Here is an 18,294-nt window from a genome sequence, read left to right as displayed (position 1 = left end):
AGGGAAATGGAATGTCAGACAGGAAAATGGCAAGTACTCTGGTGGGACTGGTGAAACCTGCAGTGCTTTGATAATGTGTGGCTGCAGGACAGTAACATGCAGGGGACTTGTGTAATCTCTAGCATGCTGATGAAGGCTTTCCATGACTGCAGGTAGTTTATCCTATGTACTTCAATAGATGCCTTCATGAACTTTTTCTTTCGGCTGCTTTTTTCTCTTCAAGTGCAAACTTGTCAGAACTTCTGGGGAGATTAGAACAAAGCACCTCCCATATCCCTCCCTCCTAAAGACTTTCTAAGACTTTGTGATTAAAGTAAGATTGAGGTACTGACCCGTGGCCCAACTAGTCCAGTATCTATTGTCTGACAGTGGCCTCTGCTGGATTCTTCGGAGAAAATGGAAGCACCTACATTATGCCTTATGTTCAAGTAGCCTGAGTTTCTTTTCTCCTTCTCTCTTGTACCCCTCCACGCCCTGCCCCCCAGCCCAGCATATTTGTCCTTATGCTGCTGACTGATTTCTAAACGTGAAGGCTGATTGCTCTTCCTGCAGTTTGGGGCATGCCATGCATTACCTTCTCTCTCAAACTCTTCAAATCTTCTGAAAACAAATACACGGAATTGATAAATAATTGAGATGCAGTTCTTTTTACTGTCTTCCCCCCATCCCTCTTTTATTATTATTTTTTATGTTTTTTAATTTTCCTCTTTGAAGTTCCCTGGTTTGCTTGGTGTATTTTGTTTAGGGTTTCTTATGATATGTTTTTGAAATAGGGGGAAGAACCTGACGAAGATGATGCTTATCAGGTCTTGTCAACATTGAAGAGAATCACTGCTTTCCACAAGTAGGTAGAACTCTGCGAATACCTGTCAGGGTCCATGTTACATAACTTTGGTTGTTGTTGTAGCTTTTGTTATAAAATTTGATAGCTCTAAGTTTTATGCAACCTGTGTTGCATAAAAGCTGGAGTGCCATGTAGAACACATCACATCTCTTGAATACATTAAGAAATAAAAATCTGAAATGTGTTTTGTTTTGGGCTGGGTGGTGTGTGTGTGCATGTGTGTATCTGTGTACATATGAAAAATGGATATTGAAAGAACTTATGCTCTTAGCAATTATTAATATAAAACTAAGTTACAGAAGTGATGTTTGTTTTACATTTCTGCTTCCTTTCTAATGCTTCCAGTGCCCATGACCTGTCAAGATGGGATTTGTTTGGCTGCAACTACAAGTTACTGAAAACTGGCATTGAAAATGGAGACATGCCAGAACAGGTTTGTAACTAAAATCTGCTCTTTAGGAACAGAAGTAAATAGCTTTTGTTGCTGTTTTTTTTTTTTTTTTTCAACTGGCCTTTTTCATCTAACACGTTGTTTTCTTTTGGATTTCAGATTGTTATTCATGCACTGCAGTGCACTCATTATGTAATCCTTTGGCAGCTAGCAAAAATTACTGAAAGCAGTTCCACAAAGGTAGGCCCTTTTCCAGATGTATTTGTAAACACGCATTTTTACTTACCTGCATGTCATCTGTTGGGAACTGTGATGGAGTGCATTAAAAATCAGAGGTGTTTAATTCAGAAACAGTCCTTCAGAATTCATCATTCCAGCAATGGAATGCTTGATGTTTAAGTCATACCATTTCTTTACATTACTATATTGTAATTATTGATGCATACTGTGTTTAAGTTGATAGAATTTTAAGAAATTTTAGTTAAGAAACAGAATGCCTGTTAGTCTAGATGGTAGCAGTGCTAAGGAGGAATAGGAAACCACCACTAACACAGTAGCCTTACTACTCAGAGTACTTTGAATTTGTTTGCAAACTGAAATATTGATGAGAAATCTGTGAGCAACAAAACCTGTGAGATAACAAGAGTTCACACACTGTCACACTGCTCTGACTGCTCAGTTTGCTGCAGTCATGCTTTGTTGCTTTTCACCAGTCCTTTAAATGTGTTATATGAAGACATTAAAAAAACTAAGCTACATTAAAAAATTAAGCTACACTTGAAATTTATTCCTGAAATAGTGAGAGGCTCTTTTCAAATTCTGTTTGTAGTAATCTTGCAGGACAAAGCTCGGGCCAATGCCCTGTTTCCAATTTCACTTCATAAAATTGTGGAGGATTGTGGTTTCTTGTGTCCACACGATAGCACAGCTTGCAGAGTGGTGAGGTGGTTTGCTTTGTGAAGTGCCTGATGAAAGGAAGATGGTTTTTGGAAAGCCAACTGTTTTCTAACAGGCTTGATGAGTTCCAAAACATTTTGATGATCTTTTAAATTGTTCTATAGGTGCACGTATAGATGCTTTTAATAAAAGATGGTGCATTCTTCTTTTTATGATAGCTTTCCACACCCCATAGGAAGGGTGAATGTTGTGCTCTTACACCTGAAATTTCTGCACTTTCTGTTATTGGAGTTACTGATAATGCACCTTTTTTCAGAGCTGGAATAAGAAAACCCTTGAGATGTGTTTTTGTAGTGATTTTTTTTCTAAATACTTCGCTATTGTTACAGTTAATTTGAGAAAAACATGTTGTGGACATCTGTTGTAGTTTACTAGTGAGAAAAGGAACTACTCATCAATAATTTACAATCAGTAAATTGTATTTTTAAATGAATAATTCATTGTTACAATACCTGTGTTTTTTTTTTAATGCTGATGTTGTATGTATTTTTGCTTTTCTTGATTTTAGAATGTGATAATGTGAGCACTGAGTAGAGGGCAGGAGTGGAGCAGCATGCTGTGTAACTTGTGCTGACATTTTCTATTTTTTAGTAATAGGACATTTCTGTGAGATGTGGATCTTTTCTTTATATTTTCAGTCACATTAGGATTTCATTTGTCCAATGAGTAACTGTGGCCTTACTGACTCAGTAATTTGAGTCAGCTAAATAAAAGATTGGTCAACATCCCAATGTTAACGTGTACAAAACAGGGAATGTCAGATACAAAGTGCATAGCTGTGCTGTTGAGAACTCCTTACGTGAGTGAAGGACTTGGAGGCTTTATTAGCTTATTCTTTAAGAGAAGCAGCAGTCTTTTTTGTAATAAGGATTAAGATTTTACCACAAACCAAGAGACAGAAACTGAACTAAATTCTGGGGAGTCCTGTTGGAAAGGAAGTTTCACTTGGCTGTTTTGCAGTAAAATGAAATTTGTGATACTGTTCAGCAGGAATGAAAAGAACTTACTTGAAAAAAAGGACTTTATTAATACTATTTTCTGCTTCTGAATAATGAAGTCTGGTAAATAAAAGCTTTTGTAACTGTAGTTCAGAAGTGAAGCCTTTTTTGTTGTATTTAACTGCTTGACTGCTGCCAGACATACCAGGTACAAACAAAAGTTCAGTGTCAATGGAACACAACTGCAGAGAAGTTGAAGTGCAGCCCCAGAAGTGCCTAAACATACTGTGCCTGAAGATTCAGTTCTAACAAAGGCAGACTGCTAACTGCATGCTCTTTGTGAACAGGGTGACTAAGTGTGGGGATTACTTTCGTAATATGGGCTGCTTAAAATAAAAGCTACGTAGGCAATTTGATTTTTATTAAAATTTCAAAGAATATTTTTGTATGAAGGAAAGAATATTCTCCTGTTGGTAGCCCTCGTAACATTGTTAAGCAGTGAATGGTAAACGTTGAGAGAAAAGATTATCTGTGGTGAAAGTGTTCTGAAAACATAGTAAAAGAGTCTGTCTTAATAAGCAAGTTAGCTTGTAGCAGTAAGCAGCTGCTGCTTTTCTTTCTGCTGCTGAGATGAAGTGACACGTTGTACCAACGCGTTACCTGTGTTCTTGACGGGAGAGACCTGTTGTGTTTTAGGTTGCATGACAGGTTTTTACATTTCTCAGGGGTATTCCTTTTTTGTCTGCCCCAATGCTGCTTCGTAATGTAACTTCCCCAGCTCTGTGTGAGCTAGAATCTGTGTGTATGAGTAACTGAAGGAAGGACTCCAAGTAAGCTGCCAGTGCATGAAGATATTTGGTATTTGTGACAGTTTGATACTTGCTCAAAATCTATTTCTCCAGAAGTAGTACAGCTGCTTTTAAAAATTAGTGCTTATTTTCTTACAGAAGGGAGAAAAGCCCCAGCCCTCATCTGGCACTGTGCTTTATCCCCAGGCAGAGAAATTAAGAAATAGTCATACCTTATAGGTGTGTCTGTTGTAGTCACAGCTACCTAACAGCCATCCTTTGGGGTGAATATTCACCTCATTTAAAAAGAAAATGCACCCTGCTCTGAAGTTTTTGTTGCTGTTACTTTTTTTTTTTTTTTCCAATAAAGAGCTTTGTGCATTTCATCCCATGCCTTTAGTACATGGAGGATGACAGAATTGATGAAATTGCTACTTACTACTTTTGTTTCTGAGTTTAAGTAATGCAGCGAATTTTCACTGACAACATAAGAGGTCTGTGGTGGATTGCTCTATGGGTGTGCATGCACTACATGTGAACATGAAGTTGAAAAAAGCAAAATTGGTGCATTAAATCCTGTTCTTTAAAGGAGGATCTTCTACGTCTGAAGAAGCAGATGAGAGTGTTCTGTCAAATTTGTCAACACTACCTGACCAATGTAAACACTGCTGTTAAGGAACAGGTGAGTGAGAACATTAAGATTTTCTAATGTGATACTTCAAGCCATGTGAAAATATGAGCAAGATGACCTTTTCAAACTCAATTCATTCTAGCAGAAACTTTATTCAGAGTATGTTTTGTTTTTTTTTTTTAATTAAAAAATTAATTAAATTTAAATTTAATTACTGCTTTTACTTTTATTTAAACAATGATAGGCAGATGCACTGCATCAACTCTCCAGTTTGTGATTCAGGTGGGAGAATTCCATCTCAAGTCTTGCTTGTCATGACACGCATCTGTACTGGAGCAGCTTGTGGATTCCTAGACTCAGAGTTGGAAGGGATAGGAACAGCCATATAAAAGACAGAAGTTATCTTTTTCTTCTGTCTTTGAATGCTAATATTCCCACATTTCAGTTATGCTGTGTATGTGCTCAAGTACTCAAGACCCATGAAAAAAACAGCTTTCCTCCTCTCACTCTAAACATATGGGGACATACCTGGGCAACTTCTCTTAAGACTGCATAGTGTGTTCCTCAGTTCTTTGTAGCCGCAGGATTTTGTCTGGATCGGTAGAAAAAGGACGAGTAGTTAACATGCACGTGTTTATGGATGCATGCATGTAACCTGAGGGATTGCACTGTTGAGAGGCAGCATTTGTTTTTCTTGGTCTTCTGCTGGTCCACTTAGGCAGTGGTCATTTGTTAGCAGTATTAGTTAAGAGAGAATTGGAGACCATTCTGTCGAGCATTCAGAAGCCTCAGTAGTTATGTAGCACTCACAAAAGATGAGATTGGAACTTGAGATCTAAAGAATTGAGCCATTGAGTAACACTGCAGATTTTGGTTGAGTTCCAGTGAATTGCCTTTTCATTTTATCAAGTCAGTCCCCCATACAGTTGTTTTTGATTGGGAAGAGTTTTTAGCTAACATTATGTCTGAGGAATCTACAGACTTAGAAGTGTGTAGGTGTTTATTCCACATGAGTAGTGCCTGTTAGCAGGTAGGAGAGAGAAGGGTCCATGCTTTTTGGAGAAAAACGCAGACATGAAGATGGGGGGTTGGTTTTTATTTTTCTTGTATTTTGAATGGAATTGAGATATTGAGAAAGTACTTGCCTTGAATTCGGAGGGTAATTGAGTCAAGGAATGGGTTCAGCTGCAGGGACTGGGTGTTTTTTGTTCTGTGTTCAAATAGTTTTCTGGCCAGAATGTTCATAGGAGTTTTAGGTTCCACTGAAGCACATGGATTTCTTATAGCAGGATTATTTCTAAGTGAATGCCATGAACAAAATTTGAACGCTAGAACTTGAGCCATCTCAAAATGAGGAGGAACTAAGCTTTCTTCTGTATGTGGTTGTGATTTAAACAAACAGAAAATAGGCAGGAGCTCTTTTTGCCACAAACGGTTAAAAAAAAAAGCCTGGTTGAGCTTGAAGTTGAAAATCTGGTCTGCTTTGTCACACCAGTGCAGCTTTGCAACGCTTGCTGTAACAAGAATGTTTTCTTTCTGGAGCTGAACAGGTGTGTTCAAGGTCTGAATTCTCTAGTATCAAAATCACAAAGTGCAGAGTGTGAAAGTGTGAGTAACAAAAATTACTGAATCTCTCAGTAGGTCTCCTTAAAAGGCTGTGTAACTAAGGTGAATGCCCTGGATGTTAGAACTGCCTCAGTTGTGTACCTCGTGTAGGTGTTTTCCCCTCCTGCGAAAGGGGGCTTCAAGAGGAATGCATTTACTTCCATGATTGGGAAAGTGATGGTATTTTCTTTGTGGAGTTTGAGAACAGATCTGTTCATTAAAGTGGAGGAGATTAGATGGATAGGTACATCATGAAGCAGTGTATTGTCCTGAACAGTGTCAGTCTAGGTGTGGGTGTGTTCAGACTTCGTGGGGATGCAGTACAGATGTTCACATCCTGGGTCAGATGGAAGTTTGCCAGCAAAATGAAAGAGGTTGGTTCCTTTTTTGGAAGGAAGATGAACCTAAGGATCTGAAAGGGTTGAATGACCTGAGTTGTGCTAGATGTTTTACCAGTGTGATTAATCTATATTTATCTGTTCAATTTTAAAAAGCAAAAACTGGACTATTCTGTGGTTGATGCCCCAAAGTTCTCAAGTGACCTCATGTAGCATTCTTCTAGCAGAAAGTCTTCGTGCTCCTCACATTTCATTCTTAAAATACTTTGATATTTAGCTGTCTTCATCCATGCAGCATCTTTATTTAGATGCCTGATCTCCATACAGCTGCCTCATGTAAGGAGCTCTTCATGTTTTAAGTTCCACTGGGCCTCTTTAATTGATTAGGACAAGAGACCTGTGTGCACCACTGGGATCAGTGGAAATGCTTTATTCTCTGTTTAAATAAATTGAAACTAAACTCCGCTTTCCAAACAAGTATTTATTAAGGTTTCTTTTGGTAGGCTTTCACAATTCTGTGTGATGTTTTGATGATCTTCAGCCATCAGATTATGACAGGAGGACGTGACATGCTGGAACCACTTGTTTACACTCCTGATTCTTCACTGCAATCTGAGCTACTCAGTTTTATTTTAGATCATGTCTTCATTGATCAGGATGATGATAATAATAGTGCAGGTTGGTACAAAACTTAACGTTTCCTTCATGCGATTTGCTTTCTAATTAATTAATTAATACTCTTTTTTTTTGCCAATGCTCTTTTTTTTTTTTTCTTCTGGCTGTGGTAATTGTGCATGAGCGTGGAGACAGGTTTGACTTCTAAATGTCAACAGCCTGCTAAAGCAATTTATGTTTTGGGGATGCGTAAGGTGGTAACGATAAAAATTTTGTTTCATAGGCACCAATATTACGTGTCTCAAGAGGAGAGACTTGTCAATAGGCACTAAAGCACGTGGCTGTCAGAACTGAGATGTTGGTTTGTCTAAATCCTGACCACTGGCCCACATTGTTCTGTATTACGCTTAAATTAGAAGTATTTAAACCCAACAGTTTTCGTGTTTCAAACTCTTTCCAGATGGACAGCAGGATGATGAAGCTAGTAAAATTGAAGCATTGCACAAAAGAAGAAATCTACTTGCAGCTTTCTGTAAACTCATTGTATATACTGTGGTGGAAATGAATACTGCTGCAGACATTTTCAAGCAATATATGAAGGTAAATCTGAATCTTAGTGGTGATACTTCTTAGAAGTATTAAAGTACAGAAACTGAATTTTTTTAAATTGTTTTTTAGTTTGTTCCTTGTGAGATAACTGGATAAACTCCAAGGCAGTTTTGTAGGCCTACTAAAGTTATTCTCCTTGAGAGGGGAAAAATGGCTGATTGTTTTACAGTTCCTATGTAGGCAGTGGGGAGGGAAGAAGGAAGCCTGATAATTATTTTGTTTCTAGTTAGTGTCTTTTCTTTAGGATGTCTGTTTGATGGTCTGCTTTTACTTCAGCTAGAAGTTTACCAAGATTTTTAAGAATCTTCTCACAGAGATAAACTTTATGTCTGGCTTCATTAAATAATTTAAGCTTGCATTTTTTGGAGGAGAAAAGAAAATTGATTTGCAAGTTTTCTTCCTTCCCTGCCCCCTCCCCCCCCACCCCAGGAAAGAATGTGCTCTTTATATCTGTTTCTGTGTATGTTAAATATAAAATCCCTTCTTAGCTCCTGAGATTCACAGCTACACAATGAGTTCTCATTTTGTGAACGTGTTAAAACTTTGCTCCTTAGTGATTACATTAAAAGAAAAATAAAGATCTGGGCAGCCTGCTTTTGCCTGAGTGCCCTACATATGCTTTGAGTCACTAAATAACTAATTGGGTTTTCTTTGGACTTCAGATACTTCAGAAAATGAACAGGCAACTTCATTGGAAAAATTGCTATAAAGTTTTCCATAAGTGCTTGCATTAAGCAAAGAAAATAATAAAAAAAAAGAAAGCCCTCCCCATCAGAGTCATAGCAGTTACTAAAAAGATTAGATTCTAATCTCATACCCTGAAGGTGGTGAACATGTGTCATTAACAATTGTGTCATGGCCTTGAAGATAAATAGGTCGTTCTACCTCTAAAGTAATACTAGTGACATTAAACCATAATGTCACTACAAGTGTGAACATGTTAGTAATTTTTTCCTTTTCAGTGTCTGAACTCTTCTTTCAGGTGTAATGTTTTCAACTAAAATCAAAAGCTAACATATTCTGTGTGACTTTTTTTTCCTAGTATTACAATGACTACGGTGATATTATTAAAGAAACAATGAGTAAAACAAGACAGATAGACAAAATCCAGTGTGCTAAAACACTTATCCTTAGCTTGCAGCAGGTAAGAATGATTTACAGTATTTTATGCATGAAATTCCATACAGTATATCATGTGATGTTGCTTAATAGCTCAGGTGAGGTAGTAATGAACAAAGTCTTAGGAAAGGCAGGGAGAAATAAATTCAGACTGAAACGTTTTGTGCAACTATTTGAAAAACCGGTGAAAGCTTTCCTAAACGTTGTCCTGCTGAAAAGTCTGTAGAAGACTTTTTGGCACACACCAAACATTGCAACTGTGTGATATCTTAAAACAACAATTTAAGCCACAAATTCAGAAATGTGTTGTGAAATTTCTGGTTAACCTATTTGTGAACAGATTAACAAGGCAAAACACTTCATATTGTGTTGTGCTGCACTTCTCCACACTCTTTAAAACCAATCTTAGTCATTCAGTATTTCTAATGTGGTGGGGATTAAATCATGTTATTAAATTAAATCATGTTTTACTGCTCTTTTCAGTAAATGAGCTTTTTTGAGAAATTCAGTCAGGAGTTTGATTCCTCTGCTTGCATGAGCCATCTCCAGGAATCTTATTATTTACAGTACTGAGGAGATCAGATCAGTAAAGTACATCACTGCAAGCCACTTTAATCCAGTGTAAATCTTTGCTATTGTTGAAAGGACAAAGCTATCCCAATTTGTCCTCCTTCCCCACCCCTTTATTTAAGCACTAGAGTTCATGCAGTTGCATTAGTCTAGTTGAGAATTACCCCCAAAAAATCCTTAATGAAGCCCCTAGACTGATCTATCCGTATGGATATTATTGCCAGTACAGGAGAAGGATGACACCTTTATTTTTTGTAGAGCAGCATGACTTTAGCTGGTGGAAACTGCAACACAAAATAGGCAACTGAAGTCTGTGTTGTCCTTGTACAGGACAGGACCTTCTACAGGACCTTTTGCTGTACTTTTCACCAGAGTTTGCAACTACTTGTGATAGCAGGAGAATTCCACCATTGTTAATCTTTTCTGCCCCATATATTTTAAAGGAAAGATAGACAAAGTAGATGCAATAAATATAATTACAGGCAAAATAGGAAGGCAGTCATATTACTCTAATGGACAGTAGGAATGGTAACATGAAAGTTCCCAAATATTTAACAATACTTGGCACCTTCCAAATGTAAAAACACACAACCTGCCCACCAACTAAAGAAAAGCCACTAAAGCCAAACCACGTTAAATGTGTGAGCTAGCATTAAAATAGAAACTGAGCAGAGAAGGAATACTGAAAGTGATGGGGACAAAGGGAATAACTGAGTTTGAGTGAGCTGCAGCAGCATAAAAGAGCTATGCTCTTGTGGTCCAAAGTCAATTCAGTCTGGTTTTATTTCCGTCATTATTCTCATTTATGAAAAATATACAAAAAAATGAGTTCAGAAGGAGTAGTAGTTTGACAAATTGTCATAAAAATGCCATGTTAGAATTCAGCCCATTTGTTTCATCGCTGTCAGTGTGCAGATCAGGGAATCATAGACGTCCCACTTAGGGAGGGGCTGAAATCTGTTGTCTGATGTATTTGGCTTGACGCAGTCCTTGAGATGCGTGCGTTGTCCAAGCTGGTCTCAGACAACAGGGGCCTTATCTGAGCTTTCCTAAGCCTGCACGTTTCTTCTGCACGTTGGGTGTCAGGCTGTAAAATCACAATTTATGAAACTTAACTTTATGAAGCTTGTGCAGAACTTGTCATAATCTTTTTTAAAAATAAACTAAAATCTCCTTTTTCATTTCAAACAGCTTTTCAATGAAATGATTCAAGAAAATGGTTATAATTTTGACAGATCATCACCGGCATTCAGCGGCATAAAGGAGCTTGCTCGACGTTTTGCTTTAACATTTGGACTGGATCAATTGAAAACAAGAGAAGCTATTGCTATGTTACACAAGTAATTGTGGGCTTTGTATTACTTCCTCATTCATAAACGCTTCTTGCCCAGCGTGGTTGAAGTATTTCTTTGGGCTAATGCTGTTAGTTTAATACAAACTGCATCAGCACTACAGATGTTAACTTTATGTCACCTAGTTCCAACTTAGGTGCTGACTGAATGGTTGCTTTCTTGAAATAGGGAAAAAGTGTCCAGTGTTGATAGCACCCAGTTCTTAGAGCTTCTTCTACAATTTTTGCCTTGACGTTTTTTTGTTTTTAATGTCTTCTTAGGGATGGCATAGAATTTGCCTTTAAGGAGCCTAATCCACAAGGTGAGAGCCACCCACCTCTGAATTTGGCATTTCTTGATATTCTGAGTGAGTTTTCCTCCAAACTTCTCAGACAAGACAAAAGAACAGTGTAAGTATTTTCTTGCTGTCATTGGTATTTGTAATGATAACTGTAAAAGGTGTGCCTCTGAATATGCATGTGTGTGTTGCAGTAACCTAAAATAGAAGTTCAGGATCATAAACACAACTTCACAGTGATGCAGTCACATATAATCATAAAGGATAAATTGTGTTTTACTTTTGTTTTCTCACTTTTTGGTGGATGAACAGAAATCATGGTCTGAGTTTCTCATTACAAGGCTGTTTTGTTAAATAGGTGAGAAGTGTCAGTGATGATTTCAGTAGTTACTGATCTTGACAAAGTAATGTCATGTTGCAGGTATTTGGCATCTTTCTAATTAATGTTTTCCACTTAAAGGTATGTTTACTTGGAGAAGTTTATGACCTTTCAGATGTCCCTACGAAGAGAAGATGTGTGGCTTCCTCTCATGTCCTACAGAAACTCTTTATTAGCTGGTGGGGATGATGATACTATGTCAGTAATTAGTGGAATTAGCAGTCGAGGATCTACAGTAAGAAATAAGAAAACAAAGCCAGCAACAGGGAAGCGGAAAGTACCTGAAGGTAGAACTTTTCTCATTTTAAAATTTACTACAGCAGTTACTCAGAAACTGTAGTTGTTGATCTGTGTTTGTTAGCTTGAATGAATTGGCGTACTTCAATGTTGTTGTTTGTTTTTTTTTTTTAAGACAGAATAAGTTTGTGTGCATTTTGGTTGAAAACCTGTTCATCTGAGGAGTTGGAATAGCATTAACATTGAGGCACAAAAAGAAATAGAGGCACTGCACTGTATTAAGTTACAGAAAATAAAAGTATTCTAGGGTACAAGCCAGGGCTTTGTGGGTCACGTGAGAATTTGTGAACAAAAGTTAAAGAAATTGTTTGTCAGTAAGCAGGAAGTACATTTGGTAGATTTACACTTTCCATTTCAGACAAGTTTAAAAAGGTTTAATACCCAGTGTTTCCTTCTAGCTGAAGAAAGCAGCAGTAGTGACAGTATGTGGATGAACAGGGAGCAGACAATGCACACACCAGTCATGATGCAGACACCTCAGCTTACTTCCACAATAATGAGGGAGCCCAAGAGATTGCGACCCGAAGAGAACTATATGGGTGTCTATCCTATGCAGCCTGAACACCACCAAGCTCCACTGGATTACAAGTACGTAACCACGTAGGTCTGCATTGTGTTAGTGTTCATACACAAAACAGTTTTTGTTTAAAATAGAATAATGGTCTTTTTAAGCACGCAAGTAACGTGGATGTTGGCTCAAAGGCAACAGGAAGAAGCCGCACGACAACAACAGGAGAGGGCAGCGATGAACTACGTCAAGCTGAGAACCAACTTGCAACATGCTATGTGAGTGAGAGTGGAATGTGACTGTGGTAGTTTGGGAAGGGTGTTAAACACGGCATTACTCTTAGATGTCTTATGAGGGACACGTTCTTATCTTTCAGTGTTATATTTCTGCCCGTGCCGTACTTACATTTGACCTAGAATTGACATAAAAGCTGGGAGTTGTCCTGTAGAACTAGATGTCCGCTTGTATAGACTGATTGTCATGCAGGTCTTCTGTAGAACTTCCCAACTTAGACAGATATTCCTTCTTGCCTTGTCAGAAGGCGTGGAAGAAGAGAACTAGATCGTTTCTGTGTTGAGCGTGGATAGCTTCATGGAAGTCTCTGAACTAGATGTAGTTTTGATCTGCTTGTTGATTTCTCCTGCCTCTCAGTCCCCATTTGGAGGAGTCTTGTAAAATTTACTCTTAGAATCTTCTAGCTGGTGGAAAACTTCCTTAAATAGTAGTTAGGCTTTTATTGAATTACTTAATATCTATCTGAAGGATTTGTCATTTATTGGGAGTTTTGTGCTGAACGTCAGCATTTTGGATGTTCGCGTGCAGCTTTGGTGCTAAACAACATGCTTTCTCTTTTCAATTCCAGTCGGCGTGGCACAAGTCTAATGGAAGACGACGAAGAGCCAATTGTGGAAGATGTGATGATGTCATCAGAAGGGCGAATTGAAGATCTCAATGAAGGCATGGATTTCGACACCATGGACATAGACCTAGTAAGAAACTTACTTGTCCTTTTAGTTTGGTGTAGATGCAGGTTTCTGCTTTTAAAGAAAGGAGGCTGGAATCGAATTATCCTTTTGGTGAAACAGAATAATTGATGTTAATCTCTGCATTCTTAAATGGCTGTGCCACTGCCTGTGTACATATTCCATTTTATTTCAAACTGCCACACTCAAACACATAATAACAACGTAAGAAAATCCGTGCCTCATAATTTCTTATCCCTTAAGACTTAGCTTCATTTATTACAATGGAAGCACTTCATGTATATGTTCTGAAGTCACTGTAAGGTGTTTATTTGCTTACTTTCTATAGCCACCATCGAAGAACAGGAGAGAAAGAACGGAACTAAAACCAGATTTCTTTGACCCCGCTTCGATCATGGATGAATCGGTAGGTTAACTTACGTAAGAGGAAAATAATATTAAATCAGTCTTAAGGTTACAGCACTCTCTTCAAGTTTTAAATGGGAAGAATGCAGTCTTTACTCTGTCTTCAGTAGCCCATTTTGGCAGACTGGAACAGCCGATGAAATACTTTTTGCTGTAATTCAGCTTTATAACTTCTAAGGTATTTACACGTTCATAGGATTTTTGTTCTTATCACTTTACATGTAGCTGTGTCAAATTCAGACATCTTCATACTTAAGAAAAAAATGCAGAAGTTAGCAGAGCTTAAAATAAAATAGAATCAACAAAAACCTGCATACACAATATTAAAGCAACTTCCCTGTTACGATGAACTTAGTTGAGTGACTCTGATGGCATTGCCAATTGTCAGTGTTGGATTGTTTGGGATTTTTTAAATTGCCATATTAACTTCTACTCATAAGTAAGATAATGAAGAAAATAAATAATAGAGACAATACAGATCTATGTTTATGGAGATGAGAGGTATTTTTTCTTTCCATATGAAGTTTTAGGTCCAAAACATCCGAAGTCTGTAGTTTCTGCTTGCAGTTGCCCTTTTTTCCGACTTGATAAATCTGCAGTCTCTATTCTCTTTTAAAAAACTGCATGAGGGATTCCTTCTGTCTTGAACCACTTGTAATGTATGCAGCCATTTTTGACCTTGTGTAGCTGGTACAAAATTACACTGGAAATAACAAGCTGCAGCAACCCAGCAGAGGACAGTACAGCAAGGCTTCCTGGGAATCTTGGACAGCTTGGTGGAATTTGGAAGACGGTTACATATTTTTGCAGTATTGTTGCAGCGTGAATCTGTTCTTGTTATGAGAGAAAAGAAGTCCTAAAAACTGTTTTAAATGCAAATCCATATATTTTGTGCTAGTGCTGATGAATCAGATTAGGTTGTGCATCTAGCTGTTGTGTGTTCTTGAAGTAACAGCCAGAAAGTTAACCAGTCTTCTGACTTTCTGTTTTAGAATAGCTCTTCCCTTCCTCCTCTTAATTTTAGTTCATTGATCTGTGAAATACCAGTCATTTTTATTCTGGCAACACTGAAAATTTGGTCTTCTGCGGGTGTATCTCACTCAATTTCAGTAACCTTTCAGCTTTTCAGTTTCAAAAATTAAGAGTGGGTTTTATTTGTTTCCTGTTAGCTAGTTTTCTTCCCTGTTACTTTATCGTCCCATGTAAGCCCAAGACTTGCGAGGCACTCCTTGGCTGCAGTTGGGCAGCATCGCCACATGATGGCAGCCAGCTACAGCCTCATTGCTCTGCAAGCTGAGTAGTCGGTTCTGAGGCTGTAGCAGCGTCCTGCTTGTCTGTGCCAGAAGAAGCTGTAGTGTGTTTCCTGCAAGGAAGGAGAAGTGGCACACGGAAATAAGTCGGTGCAGTCAGGGGGACACGATCTAGCAGTCATCCCTGTGGCACATAGCAGGAGTGGTTGACCTGGAAGCAGGACTGCGTTGAACAGCTGCATCACAGAGGAGAGCTGCTCTTTAGCATAAGCTCCACCTAAATGAATTTAACTGCCTAGATGGGGAAGCTCTATTAATGCTAAGAATAATTTGTCTTAAAGTAGAGCTGTGATTGATCACTGGGTATTTTGAATGTTTGACGTATCGGTGAGGATGCGTGCTTTCATTGGCACAGAAAATAACGTGGCTTGCTTCCACGTGGGGAGTGGAATCTGATTCTTTGTTTCTGGAAAGCTTTCCATTTAATCATGTAGCCTTCTGAAGGACAGTACTTTTAATTCTAGCTATTTACGAGTGTCTTGCTTTGCTTTTTCACTCTTTTCCTGGCAGAAATACTGTTTTTATTACAAAATGTCAGGTTGGTCTTCCAGCTTGGTGCTGCAGGCTGACCTGTGGGTAGGAACACGGGCATGGCAGCAGCCAGCACGTGGAGTATCTTGTCTCAGGCTTAGTTGCCAAGAACTGCACACCTGATTTCAGGTTAAGACCTATAGAATTGCCGTTGTCAAACAAGTCTAGATTAGGTAACTAATTAAAAATGACTTTGTGGTTATTATTTAAAGTAATTAAAGCACAGAATCTAGTTTGTTTCAAGTGTGGGGGAAAAAATTTCTATTGAATGAGGAGCCCTTTCCATATGATGACATGAATCAGAAGTGTGGTAAATTTGGTTTGGAGGAAAAATAAACTTACAATGCCTTAACGTATCTTCAAGTGTCTTAATCTTAAACCATATGTTAATTGCTTTGCTTTTGTTAAATGTGTAGTAAACTACAAATTGACACCGTTTCTAACTTTTTTTTTAGGTTCTTGGGGTGTCAATGTTTTAATACCAGAGCAGCAAATAAATCAGTGGTGAAGTCATTTTCTAAGTGGAAGAGGAAGTTTTTTCAATACAAAATTGTGGTAGATACAGTGAAATTCTGAACAGATTTTTCTCTAAGGAGAATGACATGCTTTCAAGATCAAGTGCATTGAAGGGGCAGTTTTGTTTGCCTGCAAAAAAAAAAAAAAAAAAAAAAAAAGAAATGTAAAGGACAAGTAAACAATTTGAGGATAAGCTACACTTTTTGTTGGAAAAATCAATATTTTATTTATGTGCTACCAGTTTATTTCCGGATCACAAGAAGTATTCCCTCTTAGTTTTAACCTAACAGTCTGAGAGGTGTTTGGTACAGATTTGAGCTCCTCTCTTCATCCATTTGCTGGCTATGGTAAATAAGCACGAGCTCTGCTGGATTGCCGTTCCATCCACGAGGCGCAGTGATAGTTGGATTGGTTTTCTTGTGGCCATAGAGCCAGAAGAGTGTCAGTATTTCAAATTAAACACAAACTTCAGCTTGTGTGGGTTATGAAAGCGTTTTGTGGAGCAGAATTATAACCGCTTTTTGATCTAAAACACTTTTATTCCAAAAGCTTCATGCTAGCCTTCTCAGAAAGGTCCAGAAACTACGAGTGACCAGAAGGTAACAGGTCTCAGTCATGCTTGCCCATTTCCAACCCTGAAAGTTTGCTTGTCCTTTAAGAAAAATGTAATGTTGTGAAATTCCTTCCAGTAGTGCCACTGTATTTTGTCTCCAAATAAAAGAAGCTTATTGTAGTATGTTTGCAGAAAAATTCTAAACAAAAATTATACAGCTTATTAGAGTGTGGGAATAGGGATCTAAATTTTAAATAAAATTATATATATATATAAATTGGTGCTGATTTTATAATTGCGCAGTTTGTTTAGTTTTTTCTTACTTTTAAATTCCAACTTAAAATTATGAGGTTTCAGAAATATATTGAAAGTTTAACAATGTTTAAAAATAGAAGAGCATGAGAAGTCATGCTTTAAAAATGATTTTTAAATTTGTATTTTATATTGTTTTATCTATCTGTCTTTGCAAGCAGTCTTCAGGTTAAAGATACTTCTAACAGGTTACAGTACATTTCCTCTGTATGTAAATTAGATTGGATAATAGAAATTCATAAACAACCCATAATCTTCTTTGAAAGCTAAGCTTTAAACTTCATTTTGTGTCCATTCACAAATAAATTAAATTTGGTCTAAAACAGAGAGTGGATTTATGCCATTTTGACATCGACTCATTTTGCAAGGCTTAGGCAGCTAGACATCATTTTAAAGGAAATATTAACTTATATTACATATGTATATTTTTTGTCAGTTGTCTCTCAGTTCTCCAGGTATATTATTTTAATCATTCCATGCCTTAATACGCTTGCAATACAAGGATCTCCCAAACGGGCGAACACAAAAAGGCTTCCTGTTTTTAGACTTGGAAATCAAACATCGGGCTGTGGTAGCCAAAAACCATAGGGTGTCTAAAGGATCACGATGAAATGTAATTATTTTACTAAATCACGGGATAACGACAAACTCGGAACTAGGCCTGCCTAACTCATTCTGCATAAATAAATACTCATGTCTAAAAGTACTGCCTATATTGTTTTTCACACCACTGCATTTAATAGAACTGCTGAGAGGACTGTATATATGATTTTAAACTTAAGTTGATTTTTCTTACTCTTGAAGGAGTGTTTCTTTGTGAAAGCAGTTCTTACAGCTTTGTTTTCAACCAGCTAAAAATGTTTTATATATTTACCTTAACCTGTTGTCCTCCACATTCTATTGTCCTAATTGTACTGTTTTCTGATTTGTATTTATGTCTTGAGACAGTAACTTTTTGAATAAAAATAAACCTGCAGTATGTTGTATGTTTGATCTTTTTAAATCGGGGATAGGGGAGGCCGGTGAAGAAGGGGGAACGAGTGATGCAAATGTTATGTTTATAGAAACCAGAATCTTTTTCCATGTCTTTTAAGTGTTTGTCTCAGAGTTGGGATAATGTATGGAAAAACTGCACTGTTTTATATTTGTAATAAATTGTACAAGTTTTTAAAATGTGAATAAAGCACTAATTGGGTTAATAATTTAAAGTAGAAAAGTTATGCAATCATGATTGTTTGAAATATGCTTTGAGTTCAACTTGTTAAAAGAATCAGCGGTGTAAATACAGAGCGAGCTTTTCCAGAGGTTAGTACCTGCAAATAAAATTTTTAACATTTGTATAGAACTTTTACATGCCCAGAAATGGATGGTTAATTATTTTTGTGTTACCTTTTCTAAAGCCGTACCGATAGCCTTTGTGCTGCTTGCTTCTTCCTCCCACCTTTGGCCTGACGTTCCTCAGAGTG

General features: G+C 37.6%; 1 protein-coding gene across 5 annotated transcripts in view; it reads left to right on the top strand.

The window, feature by feature from the left end:
- STAG2 (stromal antigen 2) overlaps positions 1 to 17,804 on the top strand; it is a 70,068-nt gene extending 52,264 nt beyond the window's left edge. For 4 of the 5 annotated variants that reach the window (XM_042824792.1, XM_042824790.1, XM_042824793.1 and 1 more), the window contains 15 exons: positions 774 to 844; positions 1,190 to 1,277; positions 1,395 to 1,475; positions 4,508 to 4,600; positions 6,996 to 7,170; positions 7,568 to 7,707; positions 8,759 to 8,860; positions 10,597 to 10,745; positions 11,018 to 11,146; positions 11,495 to 11,700; positions 12,109 to 12,298; positions 12,383 to 12,496; positions 13,081 to 13,207; positions 13,530 to 13,607; positions 15,903 to 17,804. In XM_042824792.1, the coding sequence (XP_042680726.1) occupies positions 774 to 844; positions 1,190 to 1,277; positions 1,395 to 1,475; positions 4,508 to 4,600; positions 6,996 to 7,170; positions 7,568 to 7,707; positions 8,759 to 8,860; positions 10,597 to 10,745; positions 11,018 to 11,146; positions 11,495 to 11,700; positions 12,109 to 12,298; positions 12,383 to 12,496; positions 13,081 to 13,207; positions 13,530 to 13,607; positions 15,903 to 15,926 (1,767 nt within the window). In that variant the 3' untranslated portion in view covers positions 15,927 to 17,804. The remainder of the gene's footprint in view (positions 1 to 773; positions 845 to 1,189; positions 1,278 to 1,394; positions 1,476 to 4,507; positions 4,601 to 6,995; positions 7,171 to 7,567; positions 7,708 to 8,758; positions 8,861 to 10,596; positions 10,746 to 11,017; positions 11,147 to 11,494; positions 11,701 to 12,108; positions 12,299 to 12,382; positions 12,497 to 13,080; positions 13,208 to 13,529; positions 13,608 to 15,902) is intronic. The other variant, XM_042824794.1, reaches the window with a different exon arrangement.
- The last annotated feature ends 490 nt before the right edge of the window (positions 17,805 to 18,294 follow it).

Source organism: Centrocercus urophasianus, unplaced genomic scaffold, assembly GCF_019232065.1.
Source record: "Centrocercus urophasianus isolate 14NV4802_14NV808 unplaced genomic scaffold, USGS_Curo_1.0 seq_24, whole genome shotgun sequence".
NCBI lineage: Eukaryota > Metazoa > Chordata > Aves > Galliformes > Phasianidae > Centrocercus > Centrocercus urophasianus.
Note: the sequence above shows the minus strand (reverse complement) of the source record. Positions and strands in the feature narration are given on the sequence as shown.